This window comes from Archocentrus centrarchus, chromosome 22 (genome assembly GCF_007364275.1).
Source record: "Archocentrus centrarchus isolate MPI-CPG fArcCen1 chromosome 22, fArcCen1, whole genome shotgun sequence".
Lineage (NCBI taxonomy): Eukaryota > Metazoa > Chordata > Actinopteri > Cichliformes > Cichlidae > Archocentrus > Archocentrus centrarchus.
Window position 1 is genome coordinate 9,649,569 of NC_044367.1, and position 13,140 is coordinate 9,662,708.

Below are 13,140 nucleotides of genomic sequence, written 5' to 3' on the forward strand. Positions count from 1 at the left end.
ATTGCCCACCTGTCCGTGGTGCTAACAATCTAATGGCTCACCTGTGCAGCCTAGCGCCAACTTGTCATGGCAGCCTCAACGCAGAAAAGATAGAAAAATTACTTTAACTTGCCAAGAAATAAGGAGCGGGATAGTTACTGCACTTCTGTACATCACACACACTGTTGTTTTATGATGCTTTGCGATTTATACAGTACCGTGCGTCTGTTTGTGTTATGTAGGAATCCCAATGGAGGAAAACGAAGATGAACAAGCTACATCTCTTAAAGGTCGCCTCCTTATGCTGGTGAACAAGATCAAAGGCCAGTCGCACAAAGCAGAGGAGCCCACAAAGAAGGAGCAAGCTGCACCATGTGAGGAAATCCCTGCTTTCATTGCACTGTGTAAATTATTGCTCGTGCTGTAGTGCCTACGGTATCATTACACCTGAACCTGGCTAAAAAACTAATGATGATGTGAATTCAAACTTAATTAGTGTTCAGGGGACAATCAATTATAGCAATAATAGCACGGAAGCATACGGAATCACTTTTATGAGCTGCCACTTCATAATCACACTGTCCAAAAACAAGGGAGAAAGTGTCCTTGAGCAAGACATTGAATCAGTTTGGTTTGTTGCTGTTATTTTCCCATAAAAGCACGAGCGCTGAGCTCACACCATGTCCATTTAGTCCCTGCTACATTTTGCCTTGTTTGTGGCCTTGATCACCTCTTTTTGTACATGCTCTCACTCTCTGTTCCTGGCACAAAGGGAGGGCAGAATTAACAGGAGATGTTTCTGTATTGCATTTCTAGCACCCCGAGTCTTGCCTCTATTTGTCTGCCGCTGCCATGTGGACTGATTCACTGGGTGGCAGTCATTTCCATTTCAATTTCCTTTCAATTTCATTATGGAAATATGCAGCCTGGTGGAGGAGAGGCTTTAGAGTGAAGAGCATCCTATGTCAGCCGCTCCGGGAGATGAGAGCGGAGAAATGAGAGAAAAAAACCATCAGCGATAAAGCCAAAAACGTCACCTGATTAAACTCATAGACACATGCAGACTGCACAAGAATGAGCACACAAATAACTGGTGTGCCACAACAGTATAAATGCACTACAAGGTGTATCTAATTTTCTATCACTCTGGATCAGGGACCACCAATAGAGTGAATGACCACACGTTATTTAACTGGTCAAAAAGCACCTGGTCTCGTTGGTGTATCAAGTCTAAGTTGGGCTCACAGGATATTTTGAGTCATCTGTGTTGCTGAAGGCAGATGCTTAAAGACAAACTCCACAGGAATTTCTGACTCCCACTCCAGGCTGGGCCCTAAAGCATTACCTGCTTTATCCTCCATTGTGATGACCATAATTAAACTTATCCAGATAAACATCTTGCATTCAAAATGTCTTAAAACTAGTGATTGGGATTATTAACTCATCAAGAAAGTGACACAGACAAGGTACAGATTCTGTACTGTTTACTGGCCATTACAAAGAATGCAGAGCTTGGTCATGCTTTGGTTTGCCCTTTTATTACACAGTGATCAGCCACAACATTAATGCTACCTGCCTAACATTGTGCAGCCAAAGCAGCTCTGACTCTTCAGAGGGTCAGTGGCATTTCCACAGGTCCTCTTGGGCTATTTTGTGATGTCTTCCACATCACAAGACAGTGGTCCAGATCATTTAGATCCTGGGGTTACATGGTGGGCATCCATGGATTGTGTTTGTTCTATTACATCCTATGGATGCTTCACCCAGCTGGGATCTGAAGATGGGTCTGCAACTCGGTGTTACTTCTTTAAAACATTCCTGGGCAGTTTTATCGATGTGGCGAGAAATATTGTCCTTCTGGGGGAGTGCACTGCCATTAGGGAGTAAAATTACCACGGATGGTTATGTGAGGATATCAAATGAAAAAAGGCATCTAATAAATTTGAGCCTGTGATTCAGGCTGTGACTCCTCTTCATCATGTCGTCTGTCTCCTAGACACCCTGAAGATACAGATGGCATCATTGTCTTGGCCATTATTTCAGAAGAATGAAGTAAAAGGAGCACAGAAGCTGTTTTGGTCCTCTGAGGAATGCTTCTTGTTTTCCAGTAGAAGCATTTAATGCTCAGACATTAAGAAATCTTTGTTGTTTCCATCATTGTGACTCTGGATTGCCCAGATTTGCTTACTGGGGCGCAGTAAAGGAGAAAGTGGTAGAACGGTACATGCAACAGCAAAACAGACAGTGGCTGATGAGTGAATGTGTTTGATAGTGTGACAGAGTGAGAGTCAGGTGCTTGCTGAGAGAAAAAAAAAATGCTGCTTCTTAATCTCGAGCTTGCGCATCTGCCCTTTCTCTGACACCCACGCAGCTCTCGGCAGCAGGATCTGTTACTGGTGCCATTCTGCCGGCTTCCCACCCATCTCACAAAATACAGACACACACCCTTGCACTGATTGACAGTCTGCTGTCAAATAGTCTTTTGAAAACCAACAGATCCAATCAACCAAACAAACACGGGGTCTTAAAAACGCAATCGCCTAATTGCAGTACTTTTAAGGAAATCAGTTGTGTGTTAATGACTCCATCTATTATTGTCCTGGATTCTTTAATTGACATTTTTCCATCCTTTCATAACTGAAGAACAAACATAAACCCTCTCCCACACACGCTATTGATCTAGTTATAATGAAGCCTTAAGGGTAACCCACATATGATCTGTCCAAAACAAATGTTCCTTCTAACCGCAAAGGCAGAACTGTTAATGTTTTATCCTCTTTCATTCTTTACATGGGAGGGGGATCTTTCTGCACCACTTAAAATATGGCTTTCAAATGAGAAGAACTTTTTTTCAAAGATTAGAGAAAAAAAGCAAAACTCTCACTCTGTTGTAACTTGTGTTACTACCGCAGCTTTAAAAGTCATCCGTAGAGGTGGCTGACACAGACATGCAGTTTTCTGGGATTTGTGTATCAATGTATGCTTGCTGTATGTCTGTGCTGAAGGATGAAGTACCCTAAGTCAGGTATCTCTTGTTGTGACCCCAGTGAATAGAAAGAGGGTCAAAGTCAATGTTCCTCTCAAGGCCAGCGATGCTCAGTAAGGACTTCAGAATGATACAGTGAGCACTAATCTGCCAGAGCAAGTCTTTCTCTGGTGTCCTCTTACTGCTTTATATGAGGCAACTGTGCTTGTTTATTAAAAGTCATCTTTGCTCAATTTTCTCTACAGCCAATCTGAAAGAGCTCATCTCTCAGACCATGGTCAGCTGGTCCCAAGAGTGTCACATCCAGGACCCTGAACTTGTTCGCAAGATGTTCAGCCTACTGAGGAGGCAATACGACAGCGTTGGGGAGCTCCTTCGGGCCATGAGGAAGACATACACCATCAGTGCTGCCTCAGTCCAGGACACCATCAACCTCTTGGCCTCCCTGGGTCAGATCAGATCTCTGTTGTCAGTTCGAATGGGAAAGGAGGAGGAAAAACTCATGATTAATGGACTGGGGTAGGTCATTAGACTTGTATGTAACTTTTCAACAAAATTCTCTTTTTAGATTTATAAATACATGGTTTTTGAGAAAACATCTAAGTATTCAGTTTGCATCTTTTTATGTACTTTTCAGTGACATTATGAACAACAAGGTGTTCTACCAGCACCCGAACCTAATGAGAATACTGGGCATGCATGAGACGGTCATGGAGGTCATGGTCAATGTACTTGGAGGAGACAAGTCCCAGGTTTAATGTCTTCTACTTCTGTATTTACCCACATAGAGTCCATACCACCATCTTCTGTAGAAACAATGTAGCTCACTAACAGAAAAACTGTACTTTAATCCAGTCTTCCATGCTTTCATCTGTGTGTAAAGCATGGTCGCAGAGCAAGTTTGCATTAATGAGGACGTGGTCCTGACATCGCAGAAGGGCAGAAGGGTCTGACTGAATTGAGCAGACTAGCTGGCAGTGTGTGAAGATGTCAGGCCTCTTACTCATTAATTAGAAACCGAGACATACGGAGGAATTTAGAGTAACAAGCATGAAGGCAGTCATTACTGTAAACTCTGTAAGTTCCCCAGAGTAAAGCGACAGTTTCTCCAAAACCACTTATTATCATCTGCTTTTTGAGTGATGCTTTGGTAGCAGTATCTAGGAATAAAAGTCTAAGATATTTAGGTCCACTCATAAAAGCAAATGACTGCTGCCTGAGAACTGTTACAAAAGTCTAAAACATGCAGCCTACTCTTTTATTAAAGTTCAAGTGAAGATATTTGAGCCACCTTGGTTGTATTTTGGGCCACTTTGCAGGAAATTGCCTTTCCCAAGATGGTGGCCAGCTGTTGTCGCTTCCTGTGCTACTTCTGCCGGATCAGCCGTCAGAACCAGAAAGCCATGTTTGACCACCTCAGTTACCTACTGGAGAACAGCAGTGTGGGCCTAGGTGGGTACAGCCATGTTTATCACAACCTAACATTCACCTAACATTTGGCAGCACAAGGAGAAAAAAAGCCTAAACTTAAGAAACTTTTGTGAAATTAAATAAGCTATAATATAAATGATATGCTTGTGTGTACAGTTCTATGTAAGATCATTCCCATAAACCCTAATATGAATAAATATCCATTGCAAATTGGCAAAAGAAATAAAACTAATTTTAATCAGCTATTAGCAGATTAGCTGCTGGTGACATTTTAAAACAGTGGAAATACCGCCCCCTGCTGTTTGCACATTATTTTAAAAAGGCACAAGCACAGGACATTTGTCTATACAGTAAGATGTAATAAGAATGACACCAACTATCTGAGTCAATGTGTGTGCATTGTGTTGCAGCTTCACCAGCTATGAGGGGCTCCACTCCTTTAGATGTGGCTGCTTCCTCAGTGATGGACAATAACGGCTTGGCTCTGGCACTGGAAGAACCCGATCTGGACAAGGTACGACTTTTTTAGTTGTGGGTTTAAGTTACTCTGTATTCAGCTTGCTTGAGAGAAAGTCAACTGGCACTGGGGGGTCTACAGTACACATGCATAACTGTTTTTAAGAAAGTGATACCCAAGCAAAAACAAACAGATTAAAGTTGGGCTATACTGTACATGATGTATGTAATGTATCTTTAGGTGGTCACCTACTTGGCTGGCTGTGGTCTTCAGAGTTGTCCAATGCTCCTGGCTAAAGGTTACCCGGATATCGGCTGGAACCCCATTGAGGGAGAGCGGGATCTGTCCTTCTTGCGGTTTGCTGTCTTTGTCAACGGTATGACTGCAGTTACTAGTCAGTTTCTCTCTGATTTCCTCTCTCACTCATTCTTTCTGTTTATTCGTGTACTGTTCCTCTGTTTAAACATGCAGAGAAAACTAGCAGAGATTTGAAAGGACTGACTTCACTTGCTTTAGGCACAGTTTAACTGAAGCTTTTTGTTTGTTTGTTTCCTGAGGCTTAGCTCTAGTGATGTGTGTGTATTCTTGTACGTATGCATATATGTATGTGTTGCAGGTGAGAGTGTGGAGGAGAACTCGAGCGTCGTGGTCAAGCTACTGATCCGTCGTCCGGAGTGTTTTGGACCAGCTCTGAGAGGAGAGGGAGGGAACGGCCTCCTGGCCGCCATGAAGGAAGCCATTAAGATCTCCGAGACGCCTGCTTTGGACCTTCCAGGCTCCGTCCAGGGAGTTAGCTCTGATGTGTAAGCCATAAAAATCAAGCAAATCTTATAAAATCGATGCCAAGACCTTACACTTCAGATTAACTTCTTACCCTCCCTTGATTTGTGTCTTTGCTTCAATGCCCTTAAAAAATGTTCCCTCTTTGTTGTTTCTGTTCTCCTTCCTCTCTTTTCCCACTGTTAGGTCAGCGGACGGTGATGATGAAGAGGAGGTGGTCCACATGGGCAATGCCATCATGTCATTCTACTCTGCTCTCATTGACCTGTTGGGACGTTGCGCCCCTGAGATGCATGTAAGCATCCTAGAAACTGCGACGTTTTTGTTCTTTTTCTTGGAATTGTTTTTGCCGTATTTTTCTCTGATTGACTTGCTTTTCCTTTCTGAAGCTCATCAACAAAGGGAAAGGCGAAGCTCTGCGTATTCGTGCTATCCTGCGCTCTCTGGTGCCTACTGAGGACCTCGTGGGAATTATTAGCATACCACTCAAAATGCCCATCATCAGCAAAGGTACTGGTTAAGAATGTGATATTTTTTTGAGAGTGTGCTTTGATTTTATGAACGCATCCTTTTTATTTGCATGTTACAAACAAACTCTGCACATTCAGTGCAAAGCGGGAAAGTTATTGATTTCATTTCAATGCTCATGCCTCTTTAATCAGCTCAACGCTTTACTGCACACTCCCATCGCTCTGAGTAAGCCAGATCATTTCTATAGCGAGCTGTCTTGCTTTATTGATTGATCTGCATAAGCATGGCAAACCTCGCCTCTTAAATTTGCTGCTGTGAGCACTGCCGCACAAGCTTTGTCAGCTGGCCAAGAACGAAGACAACGAATCAAGGGTCCGGCACCAGAAAGCTGCTGCGCGCGGCCTAATGAATTACACATGACTCCCCTCATCAGAAAAGACTCGCCATTATGAACTGCACACTTTTCCCTTGGTTTTTCACTGCTTCACACCTGCCTCGCAATGGTTTAAAATGTTGTGTCGTTATTTGTCTGCTTCAAACTCTTAGACGGGTCAGTGACAGAGCCGGACATGTCAGCCAGCTTCTGTCCGGACCACAAGGCCCCCATGGTGCTGTTTCTAGACAGAGTGTATGGTATTGAAGACCAAAGCTTTCTGCTTCACCTGCTCGAAGTGGGCTTCCTCCCTGACCTGAGGGCTGCTACCTCTCTGGATACGGTAGGTGCAACTGACAGCAGTGTAGGAGAGAAGTAATGAATCGCCAACGACTGTGACATGAACTTCAAGGAGTTTCTGGATCAATAATATTGGGCGGTCTTTTTTAGTAACACCTCATTAAGCCAAAGTTTTAGTTTGATTATTTTTGATTAATGTAATTGCTCTTCACTCTTATTTATCAACAGTATGTTTATAGATTAAATATATCTAAACAAATATACATATGGTGTGTACTGTACTTTCAGATAGAAGGATTTATTTAAAGTTTTAATCATGAAATCTTGTGGTTTCATTTTATGTTGTAGCCAAATGTTAACGTAACTGTCCCGTGTTTTGTGATCTTTTCTCTCTACAGGAGGGTCTGTGCACCACGGAGACAGCCCTGGCTATGAACCGCTATATCGGTTCAGCCATGCTGCCCCTCCTCACCCGCTGTGCCCCCCTCTTTGCTGGCACCGAGCACTACGCCACCCTTATCGACTCCACTCTGCACACCATCTACCGCCTCTCTAAGGGCCGTTCGCTGACCAAGGCGCAGAGGGATGCAATAGAGGAGTGCTTGCTGTCTGTCTGCAAGTAAGAAGCAAAATATCTCTGTCTGTGGAATTTAAAAGTTCTCCAGCCACTGTCGAGGAAAAATTATTTTATCGCTTGTTTCACTAAATATCCTTTTGAGTCAGTGTGACAAACTAAATTGGTTGAAGTCTGAAGATGTTTAAAGGCAGCCTGAGGCAGCAGAGCTCTTATCTCTCTCCCACCCCATTCTGCAGGCACCTTCGTCCCTCCATGCTGCAGCAGCTCCTGCGCCGCCTCGTCTTTGATGTGCCCTTGTTGACTGATTACTGCAAGATGCCTCTAAGGGTGGGCAACAGTTTCTTCGCTCTTTCATTCACTTTAAATCCCTTTGTCATCCTTTATTTCATATTCTCTGTTGCCCTGCCTGCATGCTTTTGTTTTCGTTGTTTCGTGTCTGCCTGATTATCAGCTGCCTGTAATCAGTGACTTTTTGTTTATTTTTTTTTTTTCCATCTCTTTTTCTTTTTTTGCAAAAAGTCTGTGTGGTCGCTGACACTCCATTTTTAGCTTGGTTTGGAGCGACCAGCAGCTCATTTCCGTTAACTCCAGTCAATGTGCACCTGCAATGTAATGCTGCTTGCATTCGCCCCTCTCTCTCACGCTCACATAAACATTCCAAGGTGCACAGCTGCAACACACCTGTAGTGTTAATCATCTGGTGTGCACGGAGTGGGGAGCTAGAGGAGGGTAAAAACAAGGGGATAAAGTAGTGGACTGTGTGATTACAAGCTTGTTGGCTCTACTACTTGACTCCATCTCTCAGGCCACAGCAAAGAAACCCTGGAGATGTAATAGCTTGTGACCGGCCTGTGAAACGGTGTGCCTTACTTTCATTTGTGCTGATTCTGGGAGAAGTGATTCCCTGTGCAGTGACATGTACGGCTGTATGTCTACAGGCGGTGTGCATGCTTATTACCTGTCTTTGATTTGCCCTCTTTGCTAAATACATTTATATTTTTCACTGTGTGTCTTTCCCTTGTCCCTGTGCCCTCCAGCTGCTAACCAACCACTACGAGCAAAACTGGAAGTATTACTGCCTCCCATCTGGCTGGGGCAGCTTTGGCACAGCATCTGAGGATGAACTACTACTTACCAAGAAGATCTTCTGGGGAGTGTTTGACTCTCTATCCCAAAGGGTGAGGGGGTCACTCACTGAATTTATACTATCACTAAGGTCCTGCGCTGTTTTGTTGTGACTTCCTTTTAGTTATTTACAGGTATTTCGCAAACAGCTGTCATCTACTTGTTAAATAGGATTTTCTAAGAGAGTATATAAACTACAAATGCTCTACAGAAGTGATAAACTGTTCAATAAAAGCCACATTATTCATCACAGTCTTGATTAACATGTATGTATTCAAGGGACTGCTCGGTATAAATAGCTTTAGGTCTATTAGCGATGCAGATGGCTGGACTCAGCACATCTCTCTAAATGCCCACTCACGATAGGAGGCTTTGCAAAGGGCCGGTCTGAAAACATCAATATCTGGACAGCCGTCATTGATCCAAAGCCTCTAGCATGCTGGTCCCTCAGCTTTTTGAATAATTCTTCATTAACGTCTCTTCCTCTTACCCAAGTGCTCTTTCTCCAAGAGCGGAGTGGCTATACAGCTTTATTCAAGTTCAGCTTAAATTAGCAGCTGAAGACATTGCTTGCGTTTGTTAAGCAACGTTTTTATTTGCAGAACTCGGAGGAGCAGGAGATATATTTCACGTTGAGTGTTGGAGCTTGCTTTCTTTCCCCATACAGAAGTACGACCCAGAGCTATTCAAGATGGCCATGCCTTGTCTCAGTGCCATAGCTGGAGCTTTGCCACCAGACTATGTGGATGCCTCCATTAGCACCACTGTGGAAAAGCCTGTTTCTGTGGATGCCCAGGGCAACTTTGACCCCAAACCAATCAATACTGCTAAGTAAGACATTTTGAAGCCAGACATGAATAACAAATTCATGCACAGAAAGAATGAGTCTACATAATTTCACTAACATGCATTTGCACATGCTTGCACACTGTCACCTCTTTATTCCAGTATTGCTCTTCCTGAGAAACTTGAGCATTTTGCCAACAAGTATGCCGAGCATACCCATGAGAAATGGTCTGCAGAGAAGGTAAGAGCCTTCACCGATTAACATGACTATTAAATGATGCGGTATTAGAGCAAGTCACAAGTGTTATGAAAAAAATACTGCACAGGATGATAATCAGTTGAGGAGCATTTCAGCCACATAAAAAGTGAAGAAAATTAACAAAATTTAAAAAAAAAGCTTATCCAGTCATGGTCGCTGCGGGGGGGGCGCTATCCCAGCTGTCATAAGCAGATAAGTGGGAAAAAAAATGGATGGATGGACATGATAATATTTTCTTCCCGTTTTCCTGTATCATAGTAGTGCTCCCCTTTGGCGATGCCTCCTTTTTGTTAGAGCCGAGGGATTACTCTGGCATGCTGACAATGACTGTGGTAGTCTCTTAGTAGAGAGCTTGCACCCTCTTTTGTGCCAACTGCTTAGCCTGCATTGTTGCATATGTTAAAAGTTTTTAACAAAAGCTGAGAGCAGCAACAACTGACTATACCATGACTCTATAAAATATGTGTGCTTAATCTCTTAGCTAGTCTGTCAAATAGTAAATCTTGTCCTCAGGGAGCTCTGAAGGCAATCCGGTTTGCCGTCACTCTCTGCTTGTGCCTCAGGTGCTGCTTGGGTGGAAATATGGAGACTGTGTCGATGAGAAGGCGAAGACTCATCCTCAGCTAAGGACCTACAAAGCCCTGACAGAGAAGGTACAGTATGAAAAATGAGATATTTGTAAATAATATTAACTTTAAAGAGATTAGGGCTTTTAAGGCTTATGAGTTTTTTATTTGTTCTCCATTTCTGTCGCTCTGCTTTAGGAGAAGGATATTTACAGATGGCCTATTAGAGAGTCCCTGAAGAGTATGCTGGCAATGGGGTGGAGTATTGATAGGACCAAGGATGGAGAGAGCATGTCTCAGCAGAGGGAGACTGAAAAAATGAGAAAGATATCTCAGGCTTCACAGGTACCTGGTTTGATGAGTCTCAATTTCTGCTCCAACATTCAGATGGTTGGGTCAGATATTGGTGTAAACAACGTGAAAGCATGGATCTATCCTTGCTTGTGTTAGTGGGTCAGGTTGGTAGTGGTGTAATGTGTGAGGGATATTTTCTTGGCACACCTTGGACCCCTTAGTGCCTATTTAGCATTGCTTTAACGCCACAGCCTACCCGAGTATTTCTACTAACCATGTCCATCCCTTTAAGACCACAGTTAACCCATCTACTGATGGCTGCTTTCAACAGGATAACAAGCCATTTCAGAAAGCTCAAATCATCTCAAACTGGTTTCTTGATGACGTGACTGTGTACAAATTGCCTCCACAGTCACTAGACCACAATCCACACCTTTAGGTGTGTGGTGGAGATTTGCATCGTGGAGGTCTGTGTAGGTTCTCAGTCATCCGGGTCACGGTACTGTAGTGTCTGGGACTTGAAAAAGCGACTGGACTTCTTTGAAGTTTCTTGAAGACTTTTTCAAGCTCCAGAGATTTGGTCATAGATGTGCAGCCAAAAAATCTGAAGCAACTGTGTGATGCTGTGTCAATATGGACGAAAATCTCTGAGGAATGTTTCCAGCACCTCGTTGAATCTATGACACATAGAATTAAAGCAGTTCTGAATGCAAAAAGGCTCCAACTCAGTACTAGCTAGGAGTCCAATGAATGTATGTGGCATTTTCTTTTCTAAACCAGTATCTATTTAGGTTGCAGAAGCATGATCTTTTTCATTTCTGTCATTTACTTCTGTCTAAGTTTTGGATGTTTTCTTTTAGCCAATATTAACTATTTACTTTTATTCACCTATTTTTACAAATTATTTATCAGTATTACTGTTGTTTTTGTTGTCACTGATTTATATTAAAGCTGCAATCACTTCACATTTTCTAGTTCTAGTACAGGACTACTAAGAGCACAGGAGTAATATTGTTACTAATCTCTTTCTCCCATAAGCCTGAATACACAATAAAGTCCTTTATCACAGGCTACTGTGTCCGAAGTCTTGTGTTATCAAAGAGTCGATTTACAGATAAAAGCACAATCAAGCTCGCATTCTCACTGCTGTAAACCTACATCTGTTTTCAGGCCAATGGCTTCAATCCGAGCCCAATAGACACAAGCAACGTGGTTCTATCCAGAGAGCTGCAAGTGAGTGACCCCACGTTTGATTTGTTGCACTTCTTTCCTTTCCTTCCTTCTCATATTTCAAAGGCCCGCTCAATCTGAATACAAGATCAAAAGCAATGCTTCCTGAATGCGAATGAGTAACGTGGGCGGGATGTGCTTCTCACTTCTTTTTGTCTTCTGTTCAAGGGGATGGTGGAGGTGGTGGCTGAAAATTACCATAACATCTGGGCCAAGAAGAAAAAAAGTGACCTTGGAAGTAGAGGTGATTTGCTAATGAAGTCAATCAGAGATGCATACTGCATAAAGACACATGAAGAGCAGACAGAAAGAGTGTGTGTATGTGTGTGTTTGGGTGGGTGGGTGGAATTAAAGCGCTGTGTTGTTGTGTTTAAACGTGCTTGTGAGCATATGCGTGTCTGCCTCGCTGGTCTTGACTAACTAGATTCAGCTGAGCGGTGCTGCCACTCCGGTTTGCCATCTGCCTTCATGGAGACACTCAGCAGACAGACATTGCTAATCTTGTCTGAACAGTAGGCTGTTTGTGGTTTCAGGAGGGGGAACGCATCCTTTGTTGGTGCCCTACGACACGCTGACGGCCAAGGAGAAGGCTCGTGATCGGGAGAAGGCTCAGGACCTTTTCCGCTTCCTGCTAATCAATGGCTATAGCATCACAAGGTCAATGCAGAGAAATACTGTCTCTGATGTCGTGTTAAGGTCTTGCAGAAACGTTCCACACATTTATACCTAGCAGTGGTATCCATCCTCAAGGTTTTATCAAAATATTCATTTATAGATGTCTTCTTGTGTTGCAGAGGTCTGAAGGACTTGGAGCAGGATTCCTCTTCCATGGAGAAAAGGTTTGCCTATAAATTCCTCAAGAAGCTGCTCAAATATGTTGACTCAGCCCAGGAATTCATTGCCCACTTAGGTATGGCAATATTAATAATAATGCACATGATGTGAGTAAAGCAGACTTGCAATTTACTATTTTTTTTTTTTTCAATAAACTTTTTATATTCTCAATCCAGAAGCCATGGCCACCACTGGGAAGACAGACAGGTCACCTCACGAACAAGAAATCAAGTTTTTTGCCAAAGTAAGAAAGCAGCACACGCACCGCGGATAACTCTATCAAACGTAATTCACTTAACCCGATTCGGCTTTGTCGTCCTCCAGGTTCTCCTCCCTCTCATTGACCAGTACTTTAAGAACCACTCCCTCTACTTCCTCTCCTCTCCCAATAAGAATCTGAGCAGTAGCGGCTATGCCTCCAACAAGGAGAAGGAGATGGTCACCAGGTACCCTTTCAGTTGAATTACTTGCAATGGTGCAGCATGGCTGTTGCTTGTTGCCATGTTCTCCTTAAAATATTATGAACTTTGTTACTGCTCTCCTACTCGTGATTTTACTAGCCCTGATTTTCTGATTTCATTCCTATTTCTAATTCTTCATGCCTCCAGCCTCTTTTGTAAACTGGCAGCTCTTGTCAGACACAGGATTTCACTTTTTGGTAAGCCGACTACTAATGTCTGGTCAGGTGTGTG

The 13,140-nt window shown here is 43.1% G+C and overlaps 1 protein-coding gene across 1 annotated transcript in view; it reads left to right on the forward strand.

Annotated features, from left to right (window-relative positions):
- LOC115772827 (ryanodine receptor 3) overlaps positions 1-13,140 on the forward strand; it is a 77,273-nt gene that overhangs the window by 37,053 nt on the left and 27,080 nt on the right. Inside the window, exons 36-59 of the mRNA XM_030719229.1 lie at positions 222-353; positions 3,211-3,484; positions 3,603-3,717; positions 4,285-4,417; positions 4,807-4,910; positions 5,094-5,229; positions 5,470-5,656; positions 5,820-5,928; positions 6,023-6,143; positions 6,651-6,820; positions 7,176-7,396; positions 7,591-7,681; positions 8,392-8,532; positions 9,147-9,310; positions 9,428-9,506; positions 10,088-10,177; positions 10,289-10,435; positions 11,555-11,617; positions 11,783-11,858; positions 12,148-12,271; positions 12,409-12,524; positions 12,625-12,692; positions 12,773-12,894; positions 13,057-13,106. Of these exons, the coding sequence (XP_030575089.1) occupies positions 222-353; positions 3,211-3,484; positions 3,603-3,717; positions 4,285-4,417; positions 4,807-4,910; positions 5,094-5,229; positions 5,470-5,656; positions 5,820-5,928; positions 6,023-6,143; positions 6,651-6,820; positions 7,176-7,396; positions 7,591-7,681; positions 8,392-8,532; positions 9,147-9,310; positions 9,428-9,506; positions 10,088-10,177; positions 10,289-10,435; positions 11,555-11,617; positions 11,783-11,858; positions 12,148-12,271; positions 12,409-12,524; positions 12,625-12,692; positions 12,773-12,894; positions 13,057-13,106 (3,033 nt within the window). The remainder of the gene's footprint in view (positions 1-221; positions 354-3,210; positions 3,485-3,602; positions 3,718-4,284; positions 4,418-4,806; positions 4,911-5,093; positions 5,230-5,469; positions 5,657-5,819; positions 5,929-6,022; positions 6,144-6,650; positions 6,821-7,175; positions 7,397-7,590; positions 7,682-8,391; positions 8,533-9,146; positions 9,311-9,427; positions 9,507-10,087; positions 10,178-10,288; positions 10,436-11,554; positions 11,618-11,782; positions 11,859-12,147; positions 12,272-12,408; positions 12,525-12,624; positions 12,693-12,772; positions 12,895-13,056; positions 13,107-13,140) is intronic.